The 25,167-nt window shown below is 42.4% G+C and overlaps 1 protein-coding gene across 8 annotated transcripts in view; it reads left to right on the forward strand.

Annotated features, from left to right (window-relative positions):
• Positions 1 to 25,167, forward strand: part of NCOA2 (nuclear receptor coactivator 2) — a 293,243-nt gene that overhangs the window by 224,241 nt on the left and 43,835 nt on the right. For all 8 annotated transcript variants that reach the window (XM_040487637.1, XM_040487632.1, XM_040487636.1 and 5 more), the window contains 7 exons: positions 5,715 to 5,818; positions 9,729 to 9,906; positions 12,795 to 12,983; positions 15,877 to 15,978; positions 16,492 to 16,635; positions 19,771 to 19,918; positions 21,646 to 22,915. In XM_040487637.1, coding sequence (XP_040343571.1) covers positions 5,715 to 5,818; positions 9,729 to 9,906; positions 12,795 to 12,983; positions 15,877 to 15,978; positions 16,492 to 16,635; positions 19,771 to 19,918; positions 21,646 to 22,915 — 2,135 coding nt within the window. The remainder of the gene's footprint in view (positions 1 to 5,714; positions 5,819 to 9,728; positions 9,907 to 12,794; positions 12,984 to 15,876; positions 15,979 to 16,491; positions 16,636 to 19,770; positions 19,919 to 21,645; positions 22,916 to 25,167) is intronic.

The following is a 25,167-nucleotide window of genomic DNA, read 5'->3' on the forward strand; positions in this document are numbered from 1 at the left end:
AAGATCACAGCTTCTGATTTGTTGCTGTTCTCACCAGAAACTTAAATTTTACTTTCAAATCTATGCCTGGTAGATGCCAGTGATAAGGAGCAATTTAATCCAGCTGCTTCAAAAAATACCTGTATTTTAGAATCACTTACGTTTCTAGAGATCAAATGCTTCCCTATTCGCTTTTCCTTTTGTTCTAAGAGAAAACATGAATGATAATTACTTGTAAAGAAAAGCATATGGAATATAATATTAATGATTTTCCCCCAGTTTGTGGTATGACTCATCTTAACACAGTCCCTGAAGAGATAGGGTTTTGTTCTTTGCTTTGAAACTGGAAATCTAATTAATTGGTATTGGATTTCTGGAGTGCAGGCAAATGGAGGAAGGAACCGGACGGGATTGCACTGAGAGCAACCACCCAGGAGGGCAGGGACACTCGGGGAAAGATTACAGAGGCATCCTTGGGTTTTGCATTTGTAAAACTGTGTTATTAAAAAGATCATAGCTGTTTTATGATATTTTGATCTTTTGGGAGAGTGAGGAAGAAAGGGATGGAATTATTTTCATTGTTACTCTCTTAGGTCATATTTTTTATCTAAAAAGAATAATGGTTTAAGTGTAGCAAGAAGAGATAGAAGTCAAGGCATGAAGGAGAAATCTTTTCATAGGCTCTGAAAACTAAATTTTATCATCTCTTTTTCCAATTTAAGAGTTCCATCTATAATGGATTTCATAAGGTTTTGACCATATGAAACTCTGTCTACTCTCGAAACATCTTTCTACTCTTGCGTTTACGGAAGGATATTTTTGTAACAGAATATATTTTTATGGTTAATGGATGCAAAATATAGAAAAGTAAATACAATTTGTGATCACTGAGAAAACTGCCTAATTTAAAAATATTAAGTAGTGTATTTTAGTATAGTAATGCTGTACTTACAGAAGTATAAATATATCTAAGGATTTTGGCTTATTTATATCTGGCACATAAAAATAGCATACTCATTACTGAAAGGCTCCATCAAGATACCAGTATATGTCCGGTTATCATAATAATGTATCTCTCACTGGAGCCCTTTTCTTCCTCCTATTTAATTTCAAGACTCAGCTGAACATTGAACAGAAGTAGTAATTACTTCATGAAAAGTACCCAAAAACAAATTCGTGGCCATTTTAATTTAGATTTCAGTTACATTAGTAAAGCCAGACTTCTGTGTGTTTTCTATCGTTTCATATTACTGATTTTATTCTCTTTAATACTGAGAAATTATCAAAGCACAAATTCAATACAGAATTGAATACTAGAAGACAAATTAGTTGAAATGCATACATACAAACGTAGTGAGGACAGGAGTGAAAAGCCCTCACTTCTTGACCCTTCGTCTCATATATTTAGTCTACGAATAGGGAAAATTTCCCGTTCTGTTAGTTACATGAATATTGTGTAAATATTACAACATTTTTTAAGTTCTCTTGCAAATAATCAATACTCTCATTTAGAGTTTTCTTTCAAAACACTTGATCCCCTAATACAATTTCAAGTTGATCTTGTGAAAAATGCACTGTTTTCTTTTTTTTTTTTTTTTTTTTTTTTTTTTTTTTAATGTTTATTCATCTTTGAGAGACAGAGAGACAAAGCATGAGCGGGGAAGGGGTAGGAAGAGGGAAAAACACAGAATCCGAAGCAGGCTCCAGGCTCCGAGCTGGAGCCCGACGCGGGGCTCGAACTCACCAACTGTGAGATATGACCCGACCCAAGTCAGACACTCAACCGGCTGAGCCACCCAGGCGCCCCCTAATGTGCTGTTTTCATTTTTAGTCGGGAATTCCCAGGGTTCCAGCTTACATGGACTTTTTGCCAGTGTTCCTTAGCGTTGGTTTCCAGAGGCGCAGTGGAGACTTCCTCAGGGCCAGATGCCACGTGTCCATCCCACCGGCTTCCGTGTCAGGCTCTTGTCTGCCATCCACTTGCTTATCCTGCCGGGTCCAACTCAGTTACAACGTACGTGAAATATTTTCGGCTGTGTCCAACGATCCTTATCTCTTCTTTGAACTTAAAGTTAGTTCCTTGCAATTATCCCTAAATTGCTCTCATTTAGTTCGATTGTAACTGTTTTGCCCTCCCAGCTAGATTTAATCTCTCAGCTGACAAGGATTATTCACTCCACTTGCACCACAGGCAGAGCGAGACACTGAGACACAGAGAGGAAGAGACTGCTGAATAGATCCCGGTGTTACTGGTGACTTCCCCATGATGGCCACTCACTCTCCGTGACTTCCTGTTGGCTGCTTTTCTCCTTTGAAAGACTGAGCAGTTGGATATTATAAAGAGAAAAAAATGACATGTCTTAGTATTACAAATAATTTTTCAGGATGATTACTTTTAAATTGTTCTTTAAACTCTACAAAATATTAATGGATGAATTTAGGAAAACTTGGGTCTTCAGAACGATGATCAGATCCTCAAAATGTAAATATCTCACAAGGTATATTGATGGTCTTTAAAAGGCTTGGAAATGGATTGTCACAGACACTCTTATTTTCTATTTATTTCGCCCCACAAACAGCATTATTATAGACCCCCAGCAAACAACAGTTTCTTACTATTGTGCTCTCAGAATCGCATTCGACAAATCGCCTGCTGGTTTCTGGCGGTCAGCAGTAGGTACGGAGTTGCCCTTGTGATTAGTAGCTTGTGCTTTATGCGTCACTTTCCCCCAAGAGTAATCTGAATTAATCAATCCATACTTTGAAAAGGATAAAACCACCAGTTTTAACAGTGGAAGGATAAGAGAAATGGGGACCTGAAACAACATTAGATGCCTTAAAACTTACTGAGTAAGGCAAAGCAAGATGATTTATCTCCTCAAGAAACCCTTTCTCCCATATTTCTGACCCTGCCTACCTGTTCCATTCCTCGCCCTGCACCCTGGAGGGCCCTTAGACCTAAAGGGGAAAATCTGTTCCTTTTTCCACCCCCATCTCACCCACCTGCCCACGCCCCCGTTGCCTCCTACGTTTCTGGGAATAAGTGCCCGAGGTGGATCTAGTCTTGTTAGCCACCAGATATTTAGTGAAAATCTGCTCTGAAATAGGGACAGTGCCCATTAAGGATACAGATACAGTGCCGCCTTCATAAAATCTATCTTCTGGTGGGGTAGCATACTGTTTATTTCCTGGACTGTGATTCTCACTGCAGGAAGTGGGGAGGACAGGATACCTTCCTAGGAAGATACATCAGAATGTCATTCAAAGAAAGCTTTTTCAGTCTGCAAATTCTGGTAGATCCTCTCTGGGGAGGTTGTCTTCTCATGTCCACCATTCCGATTTGAGAATCACCACTGCTACTGAAAGAGGTTACTGATGGGAGCACGATGCTCCTGTCAACAGTGAGGAGATTAGAGCAAAGGGTGCAAATTACTCTCTCTGCGGGATGTTAGCACGTCGCTTTCACGCTGCCACAACACCAAAGACAAAAAATGAATTAGGATGCAGTAGGACCACATAAATATATAATATCTATTTTATGAGTTTTAAAATTTAGTGTTAATGAAACTCAGGATCCTTAGGCCCGAAGCCTGCCGGGACCTCCACAGTACCGGCTGCTAAATTAGATGAAGCAGGAGGTGATGGGGTCAGTCCTATTCCTGGACTGGTGGGTAGCAAAATGAGTGGAAACTGTAGAGAAATCTGTAGCCTTACAGAGTGAAGTAGCAAAGAAAAAAGAAAATTATGTGCCCCAGTATGCGTTTACTTGGAGTATGTTTGGCAATGAAAAAGACTCTAGGCAAATGGGGATGGTGGGGGAGGGTCGTCTGCAATAACTGTCTGGAGAGCCTGAGGTACGTCCTGCCCCAGTTGAGGCTGAGGAGTTGGGCTGAGACCGAGTCTGCAGATAAAGCAAGGGGGCAAGGTGCCTACCAATCAAGAGCTGGGGATGGCAGCAAAGAAACGACCAAAATGAAGACTGACAGATCCTCACAATATTGACCTAGAAAGGCTACCAGATAAGATCTAAGATCTAAGATCTATTTAGATCTTAGGAGGTGATCCAGGAGTATAGTAATTGAAAAAGCAGATACAGTCTGCATATGATAAGCTCTGCAAAGAGGTTGCTAAATTTGGCATTAAGTAAGGAAGAACTAATACAAGTATGCTAGCAGTAAGTTCTATTTGTAAACTACTTTATAGTTTTTAATTTTTTTAATGTTTATTTTTGAGAGAGCGCGCGCACGCGCACTCACAAGTGGGGCAGGGGCAGAGAGAGAGGGAGACAGAATCCGAAGCGGGCTCCAGGCCCTGAGCTGTCAGCACAGAGCGCGTCGCGGGGCTCAAACTCAGGAACCGTGAGATCATGACCTGAGCCGAAGTCGGACGCTTAAGCGACTGAGCCACCCAGGCGCCCCACTACTTTATAGGTTTTACAGTGTGTTTTACATGACATCCCATTTACTCCTGTCACAGTCCATGATGCATGGAAGGCACGTACTAAGGCCTTGAAGAGTTGGGAGTTGAACTTACACTTGAACTACAGCAGTCACCTTCCCTTCTCCCCTGGTAAATATACACGTGGGAGTGCTCCGTCCTGGGAGTGGCAAGATTTGGAGGACCTGAGATTCCCAATTATTTTCTAGGTTCTCAGGTACAAATTCAGATTTCCAGATTTTTAGAATACCGTGTAAAAACTTTTTTCAAAAAAAAAAAAAAGAAGAAACCGCCGCAGCAGCCGCACAATTTATCAAGGTCATGAGAGCAGGTTGATTCTAAGTACTAAACGGATTTACGGTTTTCTTTATTTGCATTTAATTACAATGGTAACATTCAGTGTAAACAAGGATATAATTTATTCAGGTGCAAATAATTGGCACATCGTTTTTGTGTTGTTTCCTAGCAAGTTGACGATACGTATCCGTTATGCTTTAAACTTTTTTTGGCGTTCTTGAAATAACTAGTTTGCATAACTATTGATGACTGGACATCTATTTATTCTCTGAGAATTGTCCATGAGGGGCATTTCCCCAGGCCCTCCAGGCCTGAACGCTGCCTGGTACATTGTAAGCCGGAGCATATGTTGTGCCTCCTGTCCTAAAAGGGCGGCCCCTGAACTCTAGGGGCTTGATAGGGTGCCTGTGGTCTCTGCCTGAAATCGTTCAGCGCCTTCGACCAGACAGGGACCGCCAGCCTTCAGGCCACTTTAACTGTGAATGTGATGAGAGGTGGAGCAGTAGGAGAGCCCACGAGGCACTTGTTACAGCGTGTCACTTGGGGGCAGCGGTAGCAAGCTAGGACTCCTGTTTGTTCCTTCAAACACGTGGAGATGTGTCTCCGAATGTGCTACCGAATTCTGAACAGCAGGCCTTCCGTTATCCTGGTTTGCAGAGTCCCCTGAGCAGAGACTAATTGTGCCATAGTGTTTGGCGGTTTTGTCATCTAGAAAAAAAAAAAAAAGGCTCGTCGGGGACTAGCATGAGACCACTAAACTCATTTTAGCCACTGCCTGAGAGGGGATCTGAGCCACAGGTTCTGGAGGTGAAAAGTTAATGTTCTGCTTCCTGTTTCCAGCAGTTTCCGCCATTCAGCGGCAGTGGGGATGTACTCTAACTCTTTTATAGCCACGTCTGATTCCACTAGAGATTTAAAAAATCATGACAATAAAAATGTTTCTGTGTCATTCTGTCCTTGAAAAAGCAGTGCCATTGAATTCACGCTTCTGTTTGTTGCAGAGAAAGCAGCAGCTGCCAACATAGATGAAGTACAGAAGTCAGATGTGTCATCAACAGGGCAGGGCGTCATCGACAAGGATGCGCTGGGGCCCATGATGCTTGAGGTAGCACGCCCTCATTTTCGTTCTGTACTTTATGGTGTTGTTGATCTTCACATTATTATGTTTAATTTTCAGGTGAATGTAACGTAAGGACAATCTACGCTTAATTTTCAGTCTTGAGGTTGGGGTGCCGCTGACCTGTTGAGCTTGCTAACACGTATTTATCTAGCTCCTCATTTCAGCACATATACATTTCAGGGCGATAATAGAGAATTAAACGAACTAGATTAGAATACAAATGGACAGACTTTCACTGCCAGTTGAGCATTCATTTTGGAAAACCATGTCCACAAGTCCCATTAACTTCTGCGATAGAGTTTCTGTTTGAAATGTTCCCCCAATTTTTAGGTTTTATATTATGCCGTATACACGTGCCTATATGTGCAGGTTAAAATTTGAGGACCAAGTAGAGGCTTCCGCTTTTTCTTTATGCTGCTTCAAACCAGCTCCTCTCCTAAAGATGAGAACTGAAGTAAAGGCAGAACTATTAAGATAAGCATCACAAATGTAGTGGTTGGTCTTAACTCCCTGTTGCTGATTAACTTTCGGAAGTTTTACGACCAGAATACTGTCTAGAATTTGTAGAGTCCGGCTCTCCTATTTTATGAACTAGCACAGTATTACACACCGAGTGCTTTGCTGTACCTGTTCCAAAATTAAAATTCAAGATGTGGGCTATGGTAAGATGAGGGAAAAAAATGTCAGTGAATGTATAACAAGAAGCAGAGGAGCCCGGAGACATAAATTATGTCAGTTCTCAGGATAACTTACTCTGCTGGCGATAGGATGAGACTGAAAAGTACTGCACGGCCAGGAGCCTGGCAGCGTTGTCACTGTGGGAGCAGCGACTCGCAGCAGCAGCCGTACGTATGTGAGAAATTAGGGTTTTTAAAACAAAGGTAACCAGTCGTTGCCCTCCTTTATTTTAGCTGGCGCTTATGATCGTGGGTTTGTTTTTGTTTTTGTTTTAGAAAATCTGACTCTGTGAAAATTTATCTCACAGGTGGAAGGGCGGGGGGTGGTGGGCGGGGGGACTTTTGAAAAAAAGGAAAGACCATCTGACCCAGTCCTTGTATTTAGAAATGACGGAATTCCTGGAGCTGGACCTGCTGGCCAAAAGGCTTTAAATGACCTCGTGTGGCCCCTTGCTTATTTCTCTTGAATCGCTGGCTTGACAGTATCCAACTACAATTTTCAGGGAAAAAGCATGAATACACTTAACCTGATTTTCCAGAGTCAACAAGGAAGGCCAGAGAGTGCTACTTCCTGCTTGGTTCTTAGAAACAGATAAGACACCTCTAACAGGGTGGATTATTTAGAATTAGATGAAAGTAGATATGTTGCCGGGAACATTTTTTGAATTATAAACAAAATTGGTTTGAAAATCATAATCTGAATTATTAGATGATTATATTATTAGGAAATTCTCATATATCTGTGTTTATTCCTTGCATGGGAGAAGGTTAAAATAGGGTAAGCGCTTCTGGGAAGATTTTTGAAGCTCCAAAAGTGAAATGTTTGGAGTAACCCCAAGGCTGTGATGCAAAGCCCTCTGAGCACACGGTCATTGATTATAGATATCTGATGGCTGGGTATCAGTAGGCCTTCTCTCGTAAAATCCAGCCAACGTTTTTGCTGTTTTAAAGTAGTCTTCAGCGAATTCATTGTACTCATTTGAGTACTTGTGGAGCAGCAGGACCTTAGTGCTGAATATGTTAGAGAGCTAATGTCTGAATCTAGTGACTTAAGGTTTGAATTTAAGTGTTTTTCCCTGTTTACATGAAATAATTTGAACAGGGAAAACTTGTTCCCGTTGAGCTGTTCCTAGGCATAGATGCACACTCATGCTTACATCATAGCATAGTGGTTGCTAGGCAACAAAACCAAATGTCAGCTTTTTTCATCAGAGCATATCATAGTGTGCTTTTAAAAAAACACAGTCTCATGAGATGAAACACTTTCATCTTTCAGTTATACTATGCTACAAATCAGTCTTTTTATCATGGTACAAAACATGTGAGAAGCTGTTTGCACTTTCAAAAGTGAACTATAAGTAATATAATTATGAAAATCCCTGTGAATGTATATCTGAAGCAGTTAGTTTAAAAGGATACGTGGCACATAACTAAACAGCTGACTTGCTTCCCTTCACCCTTCCCAGACGTACACCTGCATACACATACTCACACAAGGTTTTTTAGGGGTTGGTGCCAGCCTATTATGGAGGCCATCTCCATACAGTCTTGCTTTGCCCCGCAAAATTAGTTATACAATTGGTAAAACCTGACAGAATATTTAAGAAAAACTTAAAACCGAATGGTGTTATATTTAAAAAAAAAAAAAAAAAGCTTTTCACTGGTGCCTTATGGTCATTTCTAATTTGAGAGAGCACTTAGTTTTGTGAAGAAAATAGAATTAAAGATGGAATATATTCCCAAAAAGCTCACAAAATAGGAACTGTTAAATAATAAGGAGAAAGCAAACTAGGATAAAAGTAAATACTTCATGCCCCATCCATACACATTGTTGTATCAATATACACATGTAACATTCATGTTAAAAACAGTGGTAAACACACAGCACGGAGAAACTGACATAAACTGGGTAAACCAGCTGACCCTGTTTCGAGGTACACCTGATCAATATCAAGCCTTCTCTAGTCCTGATGGTTCACCTAATCCATAAAACAGGATCTGACAAGCAAGGATCAGAAATGGAAAGGAGGAGTCACTAAGAAAAACTCCCTGAACTCTCAACTTTTGCCTCACCAAGGTGAACATGGTAGGAAAAGACTGGGGTGAATATCAAAATAGAATACTCTGCCGCTTAGCAATCACGAGCATGAGCTGTAGAGTCGGGTCCACCTGGATTCCAGCTTTCCAGCTCTGCCACTGGCGAGTTTCAAGAGCTTACACAAGCCACTTCACCTCTTTGAATCTCAGTTTCTTCCTCTGTAAATTGGAGAAGACATTCCTTCCAGAGTTGTCAATATTAAGATGACATAATGTGTTTAAGGCACAGTGAACATGCTCAGTAGTTATTCTTATTATGTTCATTTCCTGAAATGATCCTAGAGCCTTTCTGTCCCTCCCTAATCTAGATTGGCATGACAACAGCAAGGAGTGAGGCCAAGCACACGTTATGGGAAAGCGCTAATGTTATCTGGGTGACTAGGGACCTGCATCTCGATGACCTGGAGAACAAGTAGTAGAAAAGGGCACAATTAGTTCACTTTCCAGTTCTCGCTGTCAAAATCCAAACGTCAAGTCCCCTTCCAGTCTTGGGACAGTGCTGGCCACATCTCCACCTGTGGTCCCCATTGCCATATCAGAGAGACACTTCGCAGACCCTTTCCCCAAACCAAAAGGATTGGCTTTTGAGATCATTTGTAATTCTTCCCATTTAAACCCTGGCAGCTTTAAAGGTAATCAAATCGGGGTTTGTTTAATTTTTTTTTTCTCTTTAAACTGAGGGGAAATTAGCAATGACCCCTTCCTCCCATTGTATTACATGAGAAACTGTACAACATAATTACTTTGTTTTGGGTTGGTAACATAAATGTTGTTGTCGGGCCGTGTGGAGTCCACCAATATAATTTTGAAAATATAGATAAATGCCTGTACTTACTTGGCAGTAATTATTATCTTGTGATAAAATAACAGAGTAATGTTGGTCATTTAGTGTGCGGTAAGAAACCCTGATCTAGGCTCTCTCCCACTTACTAAGATGGAATAATTTCACCAAGAGAAAATGTGCTAATTGTTCCTAAAAACTAAGAGAGGGGCAAGAGAGAAATCTCTTTTCTATCTATATGTGAATTATACATTTCCCTTAATGGGATCAGCCCTTCTTAACAACTGCATATGATTTTCTGTTCTATCATGTCTAACACAATTTGCGCCTTTTCCCTCAGGCCCTTGATGGGTTCTTCTTTGTGGTGAATCTGGAAGGCAACGTTGTATTTGTTTCAGAAAATGTGACACAGTACCTAAGGTATAACCAAGAGGAGCTGATGAACAAAAGTGTATATAGCATCCTGCATGTTGGGGACCACACTGAATTTGTCAAAAACCTGCTGCCAAAGTCTATAGGTAAATGATGGTCTGCCGGGTCCCCCCCCCCCCCATACACACGTGGTCTTGGTTGGAGGGTAAAGTAGCACTGTATTACATCAGTAACTGGGTACTTTTAGAGATGCTTAGATTAAGTGTTTAAACTTAAAAGTCATGGAGAAAGGGGCATCTGCAGATCGTGATCTTGAACAAATGATTGTCTTGATCCTCAATTTTGAAGTACATGAAGAGAATTCAGATGGAAAGTACTCCTGTGGCAACTGTTTTCATGGGGTTTGTGTTGTGTGGTTTTTTAAGAGGGTGCCACATTGCCTCCCTCTCTATCCAGTGCCAGCCGACCCTGCTTTGTGCTTTTTCCCCATGATTAAGAAGCAGAAGGTCATGAGAAGTTTGAGAATTTGACTTCACAGAAACAAAACCCTGAGTCCGTCTTGTGAAGGGAGTACGCGTGTGGGTGCATACGGTACTGTAAAAATAAAATGTTAAGGAACAAGTGGCATATAGGGGTTCAAATGCTATCAGCCTGGGAGCCCTAAATGGGCCCTTTCATTTCCCAGACGCTCCGGTGGCTGTGCAGGTGTCCCCCTCAAACACTGCCTCCTTACCCCGTTTCACATCCCTGACTCCACCTCATCTGGAAGATGCTGTCCAGGAGCGTCCGAGAGTGTTGAGGGCCCCATCGGAACATGGGTGGTTCACAGCATGGACCCACCTTAGCCGCTGCTCCGGGGCATCACCGTTCCCACTTACTGAGTGGTTCTTTTTTAAATATTCTCACTTAGACTGATGATGCTAAGAACATTTTCACAGATAAAAAGGAAGTGCATATTTCAGGACAGAATAAGGTCAGGTCCTGAGTTAGCAAGTATTTCTGTTCTTTTTTTTTTTTTTTTTTCTCCAAATTGTTTCTATTAGCTGGTCTTACTGTTAACCACAGTAAATAGAAGAAGGCCCTTTTAAATTCCATTATGGCTGTCTTTTCCTTGGTTACGATAACCCTTTGTTCCAAGTGACTGCAAAGTGACTGCAACAGTAATACAAAACTTAGGAATACTCGTGTGAGATTCTTTTATTATATTCTCTAGTAAGTGAACAAGAAAATAGGATTTCTCATTTCGAGTAACTAATATTTTCAAATCTCTTCAGTAATTTTATGACTTCCTCAAAGGACCTATGCTTATTAATTTGGTATCATTAATCCACTTGTCTGAAGAGCTCTTTTCCTTAGTTCACATTGTACTTTTTTTATATTTTAAGATTCCTTATTAACCTGAGGTAATAAGAACTCTTTTTTCTTCTTTGATTTCTCTGTGTAAGTCTCCATGTCACGGGTGAGCTTGCAGAAACGCTGACAGTGACACAGATCCCCCACGTCTGCCGAGGCGCGTAAAGCTAGCTGTGACTCCTTCTATAATTCTCGAACAGCTTCTTGCAGTTAACTTGAAATTTCTTTTTTTCTTTCTAGAGTGTGTTTTCTTGTTCATTCCTTCACAGCCCAGCGGCTATGGGTTTAGCCTTGCATTCTCCAGAACACCTAGATGTCTTTTTAAGTGTTTTCCAGCTAGTGAGTTTTGAGGGTATGTTTGCTGATCTTCTCGCTGGCCCTTTTTGTGATCCCCCCTTTCATTGTCCTCCTGGCCATCATATTTCTTAGAGCATAAAGAAGAACAAAGAAGAGATTCCAGCTCTTCTAGTAGTTGAGCATCTTTCTCATCAGTTTTCTCCTCTGTAGAATGAGAAAGTGGATCCGGCGATCCAGAAACATGAATCCTCAAAATCAGTCATTCTTTTGTTTCTCTTGATTCACTAGTGCATTTCCCCAAAAGTAGTCTTTCCTCTGTCATTACCTCTCTCCTGATGTAATACACACATTTCTGAGTGTGGACACCAAAGCAGAAGACATGTGAAGTAGTCTTTCATTTGATAAGAAATAAATGACATTAGCACTGCATCTGCAAGGAGTTTTCAGTCTAATTGAGGAAATGTACATGAAACCCCAAAAAAAGCTACAATAGAGTCATTCAACAGTCAAGTTACAAAATATACACTAAAAGTTCTATAAAATTCGGGGCACCTGCGTGGCTCAGTCAGTTGAGCGTCCAACTCTTGGTTTCACAGTTCATGGGTTCGAGCCCGTTATCGGGCTCTGCGCTGACAGTGCGGAGCCTGCTTGGGATTCTGTCTCTCTCTGCCCTCCCCCGCTGCTGCTCGCTCTTTCTCTCTCTCTCAAAATAAATAAACTTAAAAAAAAAATTTTTTTCTGTAAAATTCTATAAAAGAAAAGATCTGCGAAAGGAGGCAGTATAGGGATCTTGGCCACAGAGCAAGCTACATTTGGGTGGGAGAAATAGAGGCAGCTGAACACTTTAGAGAAGGTCGCAGGAGCAAAGGTGTCCACACAGGACCGAGTATGGAGGACCGTGGGGGAGGCTCATGCTGGCCCACGGGGGAGATCTGCTTAGATGGATACGGTGCGGCTGGTTACTGAGATTTCATTTATCAGTTTGAGTGGCTTTCCTCTTCCTGACCTTTTAAAAGAACTTTTATCCTTGTAAGGTCCAAATCCTTTTAAAGAACTTAATGCATGCTACAGTTGGTGCCAGCTACAGATTTTTGAGCAGGGGGTAACGTATCTGACACTAGAATACAAGTAGGTGGAACTAAATTTCCAAGAAACCAAAGCAAGGGAAACACAAAAAGAAAGAACTGTATGCTAGTAATAAATAACCAAGGCCTGCGCTTGAAAGGAAGGAGTCAGGGTGAAGGGTAAGAAGTGTAAAAGTTATTTTGAAAATCCCAAGAGTGTTCCCAGGTTGTTAAAACAGTAGCATCATTTTGATAATTCGGCAGCGGTGAGTCTGATGTTAGTTCCTTGGTAATTCTCGGCTTGCTCTCGCCTCACTCAGTGAACGGGGGATCCTGGTCTGGCGAGCCTCCCAGGCGGAACAGCCATACCTTTAATTGCCGGATGCTGGTAAAACCTTTGCCTGATTCGGAAGAGGAAGGTCACGACAACCAGGAAGCGCATCAGAAATATGAAACTATGCAGTGCTTTGCCGTCTCTCAACCAAAGTCCATCAAAGAAGAAGGAGAAGGTAGGGCAAAATCAGGATATTTCGTATGTATCTGTGTATTTATTCCTGTGCTACTTCTTTCACTCTTCATTATCTAAAACTCGTGGCCACACAAAGAAAAATTTAGACGTGGTTTCTTTATCCTTTTCACCTACTTAATTCTTGTGACGAATTCAATTTTTATGTCTGTAAAACAGCACTGTCCGATAGAATGTTCCGCGGTGATGGCCGTCCAGGGCAGCCCCTACTAGCTGCATGTGGCTGTTGAGCATTTGGTGTTTCAATAATGCAAATGGGGAACCGACTTTTCTACTTTATTAAGTTTACGATTACATAGCCACATGTGACTAGCAGCTGCCTAACTAGAGAAGCTCTCTTAGTGGTTAAACCTCCCAGGGATCCTAAGCTCTTCTGAATGTCTACTGTGAGCCACAGCCTAGAAAAATGCATAAGTACAAACAACTTGTTTCATACACTTTCCAGGGGTTAATGGATTCCATCTAGTTTATCCGTGGATGCAGGGTCCAGGATATGGTGTATGTGATAGAATGATACTTGAGAGAGGCTAGAGACGGGAGTGGGGAATGGAGAGGACTTCAGGCTCGTAGGCCCACCCCCCTAAGGAGATGCTGATTAGTGTCCAACCCCCGTGCCCTCCAAGCGAGCCACGCCATGCCGCAGAGGGTCACTGTCTAATGTGAAGCAGTGCCGAAGAATGCTTACTGCGTGCGTAGCAAGAGAGGAGGTGTGGAGGAGCGCTGGCGAATGGAGACCTCGTGGGCTTTGTAGTCAGACAGGCCAGGTCAGCCACTTACCAACTCTGTGACTTTGGGCAAGTTTTTTGACCTCTCTGGCCTACAGTTTACCCTCTCATCAAGGGGAGTCAAGAGTATCAGTATCAGAGTGTAGTAAGGATTAAACGAATATGCCTGAATCACGATTGGCATTAAATACTACAGAACGTCCTCGACTTACGGTGGTTTGACTTACTTTTTTTTTTTTTTTTTTTTTTTTTTTAACTTTACATTGGTGCGAAAGCGATACACATTCGGTAGAAACCATACTTTGAAGTTTTGAATTTGGATCTTTTCCCAGGCTAGCGATATGCCTACAATGCTCTCTCAGGATGCCAGGCAGCGACAGTAAGCTGCAGCTCCCAGTCAGCCACGCGATCGCAAGGGTTAACGACCGGTACACTCACAACCATTCCATACCCACGTGTCCGTTCTGCTGTTCGCTTTCGGGATGGTGTTTAATAAATTTCATGAGATGGTCAGCACTTTATTAAAACATAGGCTTTGTGGTGGATGATTTTGCCCAACCGTGGACTGTGTGTATTTGAGCACATTTAAGGTAGACTAGGCTAAGTTATGCTTGGTAGTTTAGATGTTTTAAATGCACTTTTAACTTACAGTATTTTCATCTTAAGATGGGCTTATCAGGACATAACTCCATTGTAAGTTGAGGAAGTTCTGTAGTTATTTGGTTTTATATGCAAGTAATTTGTAATTTAAATTTTATTGAAAAGTAATGGGGCTCTCAGAGGTGACATAATTTTTCAAAACTAAGTTTTTCCCTAGGTATGCAATGTTGAGGGATTTTTTTTTCTTGTTATGCAACAGAGTACGTGCTGCTAATTCACCCATCTAGGATACTGTTCTTAAAGTGGTAGAAAAAAGACGTAACTGACCTAATTTGTGACTTTGTGCTGTGTATTTAAACACTTTTGTACCTTTAAAGTCTGGTTCTAGATAATGAACACAGTATGGCCTAAGAGTAGGGTTTCTGAGCCATGGTGTGCTCAGATTCGAATCCCGGCTTCACTAGTTTTGTATGGTGTTGGGCAAATTACTTAAACTTCGTGCTTTGGTTTTCTCCTCTGTTAAATGGAGATGATACTATCCCTGCCTCGTAGAGTTCTCACAAGGACTAAATGAACTGATAGCCTCTAAAGCAGCTAAAAAGAGGTCTGCCTCATAGCAAGTGCTCAAAAATTTAGCTTTTATTATGTTGAGAATGAAGATTACATTTATATTTGTGATACCCACCATTACTAGATAGATTGAGAGAAATTCTTTCCCAGATTTAAAGATGAATAATCATAAATCAATGACATAAGATATGGAGACTATCATTTTAACCTTTTATCCAGCATTTTCAAAAATAAAAGAGCTACACAATGTGCTCCGCTTGTTACAAAGATAAATAAAACATCTCCATGTTCTCTAGAAGTGAACACAGATGAATAAAACAGTCGACGTGGGTGAGGAATAAAGGCCTAGCGTTGGCCACGTGAGAAACCAGCCGAGGCCGAGATTCCCAACTGTAATGCAGCCGCCCTGGTGCCTGCCACACTTTCTAGGATTTCGTTCGTGTTCACATCTAGACTCCATTTATACTCTCTGCGTTAAATCGCTCGTTGCCATTCTAGGGGTAGTTCCGTAGCTGGGTAGAAGGTCTATCTAGCTTTCCTATATCATGGTGAACCAAAAACTCAAGGAGCAAACCCTCGACAGAGCAGAGTATCAGGTTTTAGTTTTCGCCATTTGTCTACTTTATGTTGAACTAAGCTGGTTGTTCCCATCAGCCATTCCGTGAGAAAGGATTACACGCTCTTCCGTCCATCGCTGAGCAGGTAGTTTTCAGGGCAGGAATGCTAGCGTGGTGGGTGTACTTTCGCAGCGTGGGTCGTGTGGCTTCAGCAGCTGACCCTGCACGGCACACCCTATCCTGTCCCCCAGCTGCTTCCCACTCAGGGGAGGAGAGCATGAAGCCAGTGAGCGGCAGAGGCACACGGCGTTTGGGCACTCCCTCCTTCGCTGATTTACAAGGTCATGTTATCATAAAGACATTTGAGTTTGTTTGAATCACTGAAAAAGCCTATTATGATAACCATAAATGTATATGATTGAAGATTTGCAGTCCTGCTTGATTTGTGTGGCAAGAAGAGTTCCCATGAAGGAAAGACCAGGTCTTCCCTCATCAGAAAGTTTTACTACTCGCCAAGATCTCCAAGGTAAATTTTCTTTCCAGAGAAGACCGGGGGTGCCTGGGTAGCTCAGTCGATGTAAGCATCAGGCTCTTGATTTTGGCTCGGGTCACCATCTCACGGTTTGTGAGTTCGAGCCCCGTGTCAGGCTCTGTGCTGACAGTGTGGAGCCTGCTTGGGATTCTCTGTCTCCCTCCCTCTCTGCCTCACCACTGCTCACACAATCTCTCAATAAATAAACAAACAAACAGATTAAAAAAATATATACCAAAGAAATCATTGTAGAAGCTACATATTTGTAATGTAAGGAGTATATTTAGAAGATCACAAAGAAGCTGGGAATAGGGACTGCTACCGGGGCAGAAGCCTTGAGGAGCTCGAGGAAGAAGGGGCCGGGGGGGGGGGGGGGCCACCTATTTTCACTGTCTACTCTTTGTGTGCTACCTGTTCTAAATAAGTAAATTTTATCTTTTAAAATGTTAGTCATTTTCGTAAATAATAGATGAGTACATAGGTATAATGCTTGCTGTTATTTACTAGGCAAGATCACGTCACTGGATACCAGCACCATGCGGGCAGCCATGAAGCCAGGCTGGGAGGACCTGGTGAGAAGGTGCATTCAGAAGTTCCATGCGCAGCATGAAGGGGAATCTGTGTCCTATGCTAAGAGGCATCATCATGAAGGTAGGCATCTCTGCATGGTACTTTTCTTGACGTTGATTTTGCTATGTTACTACTTCCTGTGGAAGCTTTCTCTGAAACAGTGGTTCTGAAGTTCACCTCAGGAAACTCGGGTCTGTTGACTTTTTGTGTTCATACGTACTTTGCATCATCCGGCCCAGAAAATGCTGCCATCTAAAGGAAAACTTTGTAGACTCTGTGGGACAGAAGAATGAGATGACCAGAAGATAATTTCATGAAAACAGAAGAAAAGGAAGGGAAAGAGGTCATGTTCGCTGATCCTAAGGCTTCTGTATATAGAAAACTACATAATCAGGTACCACTTAATATCAAAAGAAATACCTGAGTCCTAAAGACAATCTGGAAGTAAGAACGAAATGAAATGTGCAAGAGCAGCTAAATTCCTGATAGGGGTCTCCCCGGCCCTCCTTCCACGTGATGACCACCGAAGACTGCCCAGGTATTTCTAGAAGGCTCCAAAAAATGAGGGGACTTGACTGAGGTCACGGGGCAGCTAGACTAGACCGTAATTAACAGGACCGCTAGAGCCAAAGCCAAGACTTCAAAGTCCTGTGTCAGTAATAACAGCAGCCCTCACCGAGCACCCGGCCTTTGTCCGACGCTGTCCTTCTTTGTAGTATCTTGTTGCTTCTCAGCAACAGCCTGTGGGCAGGCGTCAGGAACTCAAGTTATCAACGGGAAGGCGGACGCAGATGAAGTGACTGGTCAGCACCCGAGCTTAATCTGAGGTGTCTCCTGGCAGTCTCCCTGTCGTGCCGCTCCCAGAGTTCTTTGCACAGAATCCCGTCTCCTCTAGTGCATTCTGGTGTTTTGTCATACCGATGAGAACAAGGGGGGAAAGATGCCTTTTCCTTAGCTCTTCCTCATTAAGTACTAGGTGGGGGAGGGGGAGAGAGACCTCTTCTTCACCTAGTCTCCTGATCTGCTCCCATGGACGCCGTGTGTCCGGCGCGGGGCGCCTGGCTAGTGGGCCTGGATTCCCCAGGGAGCAGCCACCGTGCCTGTGAGGGACGAGGGGCGGCGGAGCGTGCCCTGCAGCTCGGTTGGGCGGATTGTCAGCGTTTTGGCAGAAAGAACATCCCGACTCCTCATTGAAAACAGAGTTTTAGTTTGTCCTCTTCCCTTCGATGTGCATCTGTGACCTTAGCGTTTTACCAGTAGTGTTTGCTTAGACTCTGTGTTTTAAGACCGCTGATGAAAAAGTACAAATCGTAAATGACCTCTCTCCCCATTCCCTTACTTTTCTCCTCATCTTATTCATCTTTTTCATCTTCTTTATCCTTCTCAGAAATAAGCACACAATCCAGAACCTTGTGTCTTTCAGCATTTTTTTTAAGTTGGAAAGAATAAGAGGAAATAGAGGTTCTACACTTGGCAGAAATCAGTATTTAACCTACTGTTTCACTAGATCTGGTTTAAAATTTAAAAAATAGTAACAACAAAGAACAAGAAATCACCACGAGCAAACATGGTCAGTATCCTTGAGTCCTGAGTAGCAATGCCCTACACGGAACTCTGTGGCCTCCCTTTGTAAACAAAAGGGTTTACACAAGTGTACCAGACACCGTGGTAGGTTTAAACAAGCGGGACCCACTGAAAGGAAACTCCAAAATGTATGAAATAGGTAAGATCGAAGGTAATCGATCACACTGAGTAAAAATCTCCTAAAATGTGGTGTTGGAATGGAAGAGCTTGCTAAAGAAATCCAGGTGTATGCTTAAACGTTTCTACTTTAGTCGTAGAGATGTTTGACGTATTTCCAAATGAAATGGATAACCTTCAGGGGTCACAGCCGAGGTCAGATAAAATTCTGAAATCCTAAGCCATTCGAAACAGGAGTCCTGTTAGAAAGATTGTATTCGTTCTGCCTTTTCGGAACATACTGCGCAAAAGCAAGATGCACATAAGTACAGTGATTCATTTCCAGGACTCCCGCTTTGCAGTAGCTTCGTGCAGCAGTTGACGGCACAAAGTAGTACCTAAACGCTGCGTGTACCCGAGACTGCGGAGGGGGTTTCACGGGGGAGATTGCTCGAAGTGAAATTCTGCCAAGAAAAAGCAGAATCCGCACTGTGCGTCAATGACTCTCTCGCTCCCTCCCTCCACTCACTCACTTGAGGCAATTTTGTGGGGTCATGAACTTGCTGGTTCTGGCTGGTCTTGGGGCTAGCGGTTCAGCCCACAAAATTTGTGTAGAAGAGGATGCGAGAAAACACGGTAGGCTTCTTAAAATGCTTTAATAAGAGGGTAACCAAATTATACGGCTCCTTTTCTTTCTGAGCCGAAATGTTCTTTTTCAATATGTAGTATTTGACAGTTTTAAAATAGTTGTTCTAAAAGATAAACCTGAAGTTTTATTGTAAGGTAAGACGTTACGTTCACCTAGTTGATTTATACATTTTCTTCTGTTGTCTTGAAAATGGAAACAGATTCTTTATCCAGAAGTTAAACCATTCCGCTTTTATTGTTTCAGTTTTCTGTTTGGCCTTTTTTTTTCCTCTGAAAAGATTTTTCTGATTGTTTATCTTTTGCTTCCTGTTGTCCCATCCACAGAAGTCATACTTCTTCTCACACACTGAACAACAGATTGGGGAATAGTACTGTGAGATGGTGAACAGTACGTAACTTCAAGATGAATATTCAGAGGATACGTTTAACGTCATAAATTTTACTGTAATATTTTTATTAGCTTAGAGGGAAATTAAAGGCACCTTTTACACTTTAAAGATATCCTGTCTGTGCACTGTACTGTTTATTTTAAACAGATCATTGTGAAACTTGTTTTGAGCTAATAAATGGTTTACACTCTTTTTCGCCATGGTCCTGAAGATTTTAAAAAGAACCTAGCTTGAGGGTCTAATAAGCCTTATTTGAAAAACAAAAAACAAAAAAACACAATATATTGAATTTGTTAGCATTTTGAGTAAAAAAAATGTGCTTTTAAAATGCTGTAATGTTTTAATATCATAAACTATTACTGACAACTTTTTAACATGCTGGTAGGAAAATCTTCAACTTAACAAAGTTTATTACTGTTATTATATCTTATCCTGCCCCTACTCTCTGATTTTTTTTTTTTTTTCTAAACATGCATTCTGTTTCCTTACTTGCCCACAGTGCTGAGACAAGGATTGGCATTCAGTCAAATCTATCGTTTTTCCTTGTCCGATGGCACTCTTGTTGCTGCACAAACGAAGAGCAAACTCATCCGTTCTCAGACTACTAATGAACCTCAGCTTGTAATATCGTTACATATGCTTCACAGGTAATCCTAGTTATAAGAAATCATTTTCAAAAAAAAAAAAAATCATTTTCCCTTCCCAAGTCAAGAGAATTGTTACAGAAGCAACAGATCACCCTAGAGCTTTCCAGCCTTGTCAGACATTGCTGTTAATCAGCCCCAGGCACGTAAAATATAAAACCGAGTTGCTATTAACTGTTGGCCAAAAGCTTATTTATGATGCCAGCGAAGAGGGCTATACCTTGAATTCTCGTCTTAATACTAGTGACTTTTAAAAGGCAGCCGGAAGAATATAGGCTAGCACCGGCTTTGCTCTGGCACGACCGCCTGGTAGGTCGGAGAAGGGAAATCGATCAGTTCCCAGCGGTGACCCATGCAGTGTGGGAGTATTGAGGCATGGTTGCTGGTCCTGTGTGTTTAAATCTAAAACTCTCAAATATACTCAGAGGCAATATTTTAGATTTTTATTCTCAGGCTTAAATTAACTTCTTGACGTCAGCCTTTAAATTGAAAGGTAATGAACATTTCCATAAAAAAAGAAAGTACAGAAAATCGAATGTTGATCTTAAAATGAATTTGTCATAAACTATATTGTTGTAGAGCACAAATTTAGGAAAATGATCACATTTCAAGTGATGTAAATATTTATGGGTGTGCTCTATAAAAGGTTTATGAGCTACTGTCAGAAGATACATAAAGTTGCTCTGGTTAAGGAGTCCCCTTTTATTACATTTCTTGATTATGTACTTTCTTGTTTAGGGATAAAAAAAATGGGCAGCCCTGTTTGCCAACTGTTAATAAATCTGACCTCAAACTGAAACAATTTGAAAGTGATTACAGATGTGCCAAATTTCACCCCCCTAAGTGAAAGCTGATGTTTGACAATTTGTGAAACCTGTTTTGTTTGGATTTGTGAACACATGTGGTAACTCACAAGTGACTGCCAAGGCTGTAAATTAAAGCTCGTAGGACTTGGAAAATCATCTAGCTCAGAAAACCTGCTTTTAGTCACTAGTGAGGGAGTGGATGGGAGCTGTCTAGGTGTTGGGAAAGTAAGATCACAGACCAGGGTCACTCCGAAGTTCTGTCCCAGGTTGTCTGTTGGAAGCTCTCACTTTGACTTGGAGAGGGATCTCTTAGACAAGGTGATCTAATCCTAAATGCTTTTGGTAACTGTATTGGCTCTAGAACTTGTGGAGTTTCTAGTAGTTAGGGATGAGTCCCCCAGCCACCCCACCCCCACCCCCACCCCCACCAAGTTTGCTATTCTTCTTGAGCCAAGTAGTATACCTCAGAGCTCTCTGGGCTTCCAGATATGACTATTGTTAGGCATTAGAATCTGGCAAATAATTGAAGACAGCTCCACTCGTTTGGGTCCTTCCTTTAAGACGGTACAAGTTCTTAGTTATTCATGATAATATACATACCATTAAATGAGAAAGATACTGTGTACTTGGAACCCCTCTAATGTCTTATCTGGTAATTACAATTTTGAAACAGTAGTAGTCAGATTTAAAGACAGCCCCTCTGTAAAACCGCAGACATCTTAATGAGTTGACTGAGAAACATCCCTCTTGGTCCAAAACTACGCGTGTTCAGTCTTGTCCGTAATTGCAGATTGTTTCATCAGAGTGTTATCGGTCCTTTAAACGTACTCTGTTCTTTTAAAGAAAAGAGGCCATCTCGTTTTCTTAAACTAATAACAACTTGCTAAGTATTTTTTCTTGTATATTTCTTTCCTCATTATACAGAGAGCAGAATGTGTGTGTAATGAATCCGGATCTGACTGGACAAGCGATGGGGAAGCCATTGAATCCAATTAGCTCTAGCAGCCCTGCCCATCAGGCCATGTGCAGTGGGAACCCAGGTCAGGACATGACCCTCAGTAGCAATATAAATTTTCCCATCAATGGCCCGAAGGAGCAGATGGGCATGCCCATGGGCAGGTTTGGTGGTTCTGGGGGAATGAACCATGTGTCGAGCATGCAAGCAACCACTCCTCAGGGTAGTAACTATGCACTCAAAATGAACAGTCCCTCACAGAGCAGCCCTGGCATGAATCCAGGACAGCCCAACTCCATGCTTTCACCACGGCATCGCATGAGCCCCGGAGTGGCTGGAAGCCCTCGAATCCCGCCCAGTCAGTTTTCCCCCGCAGGAAGCTTGCATTCCCCTGTGGGAGTTTGCAGCAGCACAGGAAATAGCCATAGCTACACCAACAGTTCCCTCAACGCACTTCAGGCCCTCAGCGAGGGGCACGGGGTCTCACTGGGGTCATCGTTGGCTTCACCAGACCTAAAAATGGGCAATTTGCAAAACTCCCCCGTTAATATGAATCCTCCCCCACTCAGCAAGATGGGAAGCTTAGACTCCAAAGACTGTTTTGGACTTTACGGGGAGCCATCTGAAGGTACCACTGGTCAAGCAGAGAGCAGCTGCCATCCGGGAGAACAGAAGGAAGCAAACGATCCCAGCATGCCCCAGGCTGTGAGCGGCGAGAGATCTGACGGACAGAGTAGACTGCATGACGGCAAAGGACAGACCAAACTCCTACAGCTGTTGACCACCAAATCTGACCAGATGGAGCCTTCGCCCTTATCCAGCTCTTTGTCGGACGCAAACAAGGACTCCACGGGCAGCTTGCCTGGTTCTGGGTCGACACATGGAACCTCGCTCAAGGAGAAGCATAAGATTTTGCACAGACTCTTGCAGGACAGCAGTTCCCCTGTGGACTTGGCCAAGTTAACGGCAGAAGCCACAGGCAAAGAACTGAGCCAGGAGGCCGGCAACACAGCCCCTGGTTCAGAAGTGACTATTAAACAAGAGCCCGTGAGCCCCAAGAAGAAAGAGAATGCACTACTTCGCTACTTGCTAGATAAAGACGATACTAAAGATATTGGTTTACCAGAAATAACCCCCAAACTTGAGCGACTGGACAGTAAGACAGACCCTGCCAGTAACACAAAATTAATAGCTATGAAAACTGAGAAGGAGGAGATGAGCTTTGAGCCTAGCGACCAGGTGAGTTTGTAATGCGCTCTCCCAAGTGTACTAATCCATACCCATCACGGCTTCTCGCAGGGGCGTTTGGAGGCCTCGGGTGACTAGAGACAAATAAGCCTTCTGCTTTGTTGTCCTGACGTTGAAACAGACTTCATTCTCACTTCAGCTGCCTGTTCCACATATTCTTGTCTAGCAAAGAGCGACATTGTTGTAGAGCCGGGGCTGGGCTGTCCTTTTCTTTTCTTTTCTTTTCTTTTCTTTTCTTTTCTTTTCTTTTCTTTTTTTTTTTTCTCTTTTCTTTTTTTCTTTTCTTTTCTTTTCTTTTCTCGTAAAGGGCCAAGTGGTGAATATTTTTGGCTTCACAGACCACATGGTCTCTGCCACGGCTCTTCAGTCCCGTCATTGTAGCACAAAGACAGCCAGAGACCTAGACACTGTGTAGACAAATGAGCGCACTGTGTTCCAGTAAAGCTTTACATACAGACGCTGGTATTTGGATTTTGCAGTTTTCATGTGTCACAAAATACTCTTCTTTGGATTTTTTTCTTCAAATATGAAAAAATGTAAATCCAGGGGTGCCTGGGTGGCTCAGTCTGTTGAGCGTCTGACTTCGGCCTAGGTCATGATCTCATGGCTCGTGAGTTCGAGCCCCACATCGGGCTCTGTGCTGACAGCTCAGAGCCTGGAGCCCGCTTCAGATTCTGTGTGTGTGTGTCTCTCTCTCTCTCTGCCCCTCCCTCACTCATGTTCTGTCTCTCTCAAGAATAAGTAAAACATTAAAAAAAATTTTTTTTAATGTAAATCCATTCTTAGCTCAGGGGCCATCCAAAAACAGGTGGTGGGCAGAATTTAGCCCACAGGCCAGCTGTAGTTTGCTGACCCTGTTACTAGCAGACACCTGATTGGAGATAATCACTTCCTTGAAACTGGGCTTTGTTAGGACAGACTTAATTAAATTATTTCCCATCTACCTTGCTCTCTCTTTAAGATAAGCGTTTGGTTTTCAGACCTAATGAAGATCACTGTACCTCTCTTTATTGTCTACTACAACTTCTGATTAATGCTAAAGAATCATTTAAAAGAAAAGAGTTCTTTCTGACATGATGGCTTGGCATAAGGTGTTTCTTGGGGACTCCGTGAAGTCTGGGTTAATGATCGAAGACTTCACCCTTCATTATCAACTCTGTCTAACCCCTGGGAACTGCCCTGTACTTCAAACCTTTTAACTGACTGGTTAACAAGTGAAGAAGCTGCATAGGCCTTTCTAGTTAAAATAGTTCACTAATTTGTCTTGAAATTTGGTTTTCAGGGGGATACTTTGTGTGACACGCCATCTTGGGGGACTGGGTGTGGATGGGGAGAGAAGAGAGAACCACTTCCCTGCTAGAATGTTGAAGTCCGCTGAGTCAGCAGAGGCTGGCCCTGGGGCAGGGCTAGGATTGAAAGCAAGAATCAGGAAAGCTGAGGCCCTTCTCGCCCTGCTAGCTGGGCTCACTCCATGGTTCTAAGCATTTAGCTTCCTTTGTTTCTTTCACTCTGATGTCTTGGCAGCTGCTGCCATTCCTATAAAACAGGTAGGATTTTCTAAACCTTTGTCCTTCACAAGGGAAACAGCCTAATTCTATAATCATCTTTGATAATTAATCCTTAAACTCAGAGGTCAGCGCAGGGTTCTGTAATACAGCTATTCTGTAATGCAAGTAATTCTGTAATTCAAGTAAATTGGGGAAACTGAAAGTTTTAGCAGAAAGGTAATCGCAAAACCTTGGATAAAGTATAGTGTGAAACTATATTGACACCGATAAATGTTTTCATCTCTTGAGGTTTACTAGGTTAGAATATACAGAGCTAGTGGCAGTTCAGAGTGGCAGACACATACCGTCACTCAGGTCTCCCTAACACATGCTAGAGGCCAAGATGGTGACCCTTGTCGGCCACCTTAGCTTAGTGGCTGGCCCCTCCCTCCATACACAGGATTTATTTCTATCCCAGGCCTGAGGCCCTGGGGACTTAGAGGGTCAGGGAAGGGGGACACTGCTTGGCATTTCTATATTTAGTATATGATTACACTAACTTCAGGCAAACTGGAAAAGAAAAATTTGTTTTTAAAGTTCTTGAGTCACTTGCCATGTCTAATTGTTGCTCAGGGGAAACATTTTTCTAATCAAAATCATCTCACCTAGGGTACGTAAAGCCCGGGTGTAATCAGCACAAATCTGTTATTTTGGATGGACCAAAAAGCAGTGTAGACACACACACACACACACACA

The sequence above is a fragment of the Herpailurus yagouaroundi genome, unplaced genomic scaffold (genome assembly GCF_014898765.1).
Source record: "Herpailurus yagouaroundi ecotype Mexico unplaced genomic scaffold, PumYag 165, whole genome shotgun sequence".
Taxonomy (NCBI): Eukaryota; Metazoa; Chordata; class Mammalia; order Carnivora; family Felidae; genus Herpailurus; species Herpailurus yagouaroundi.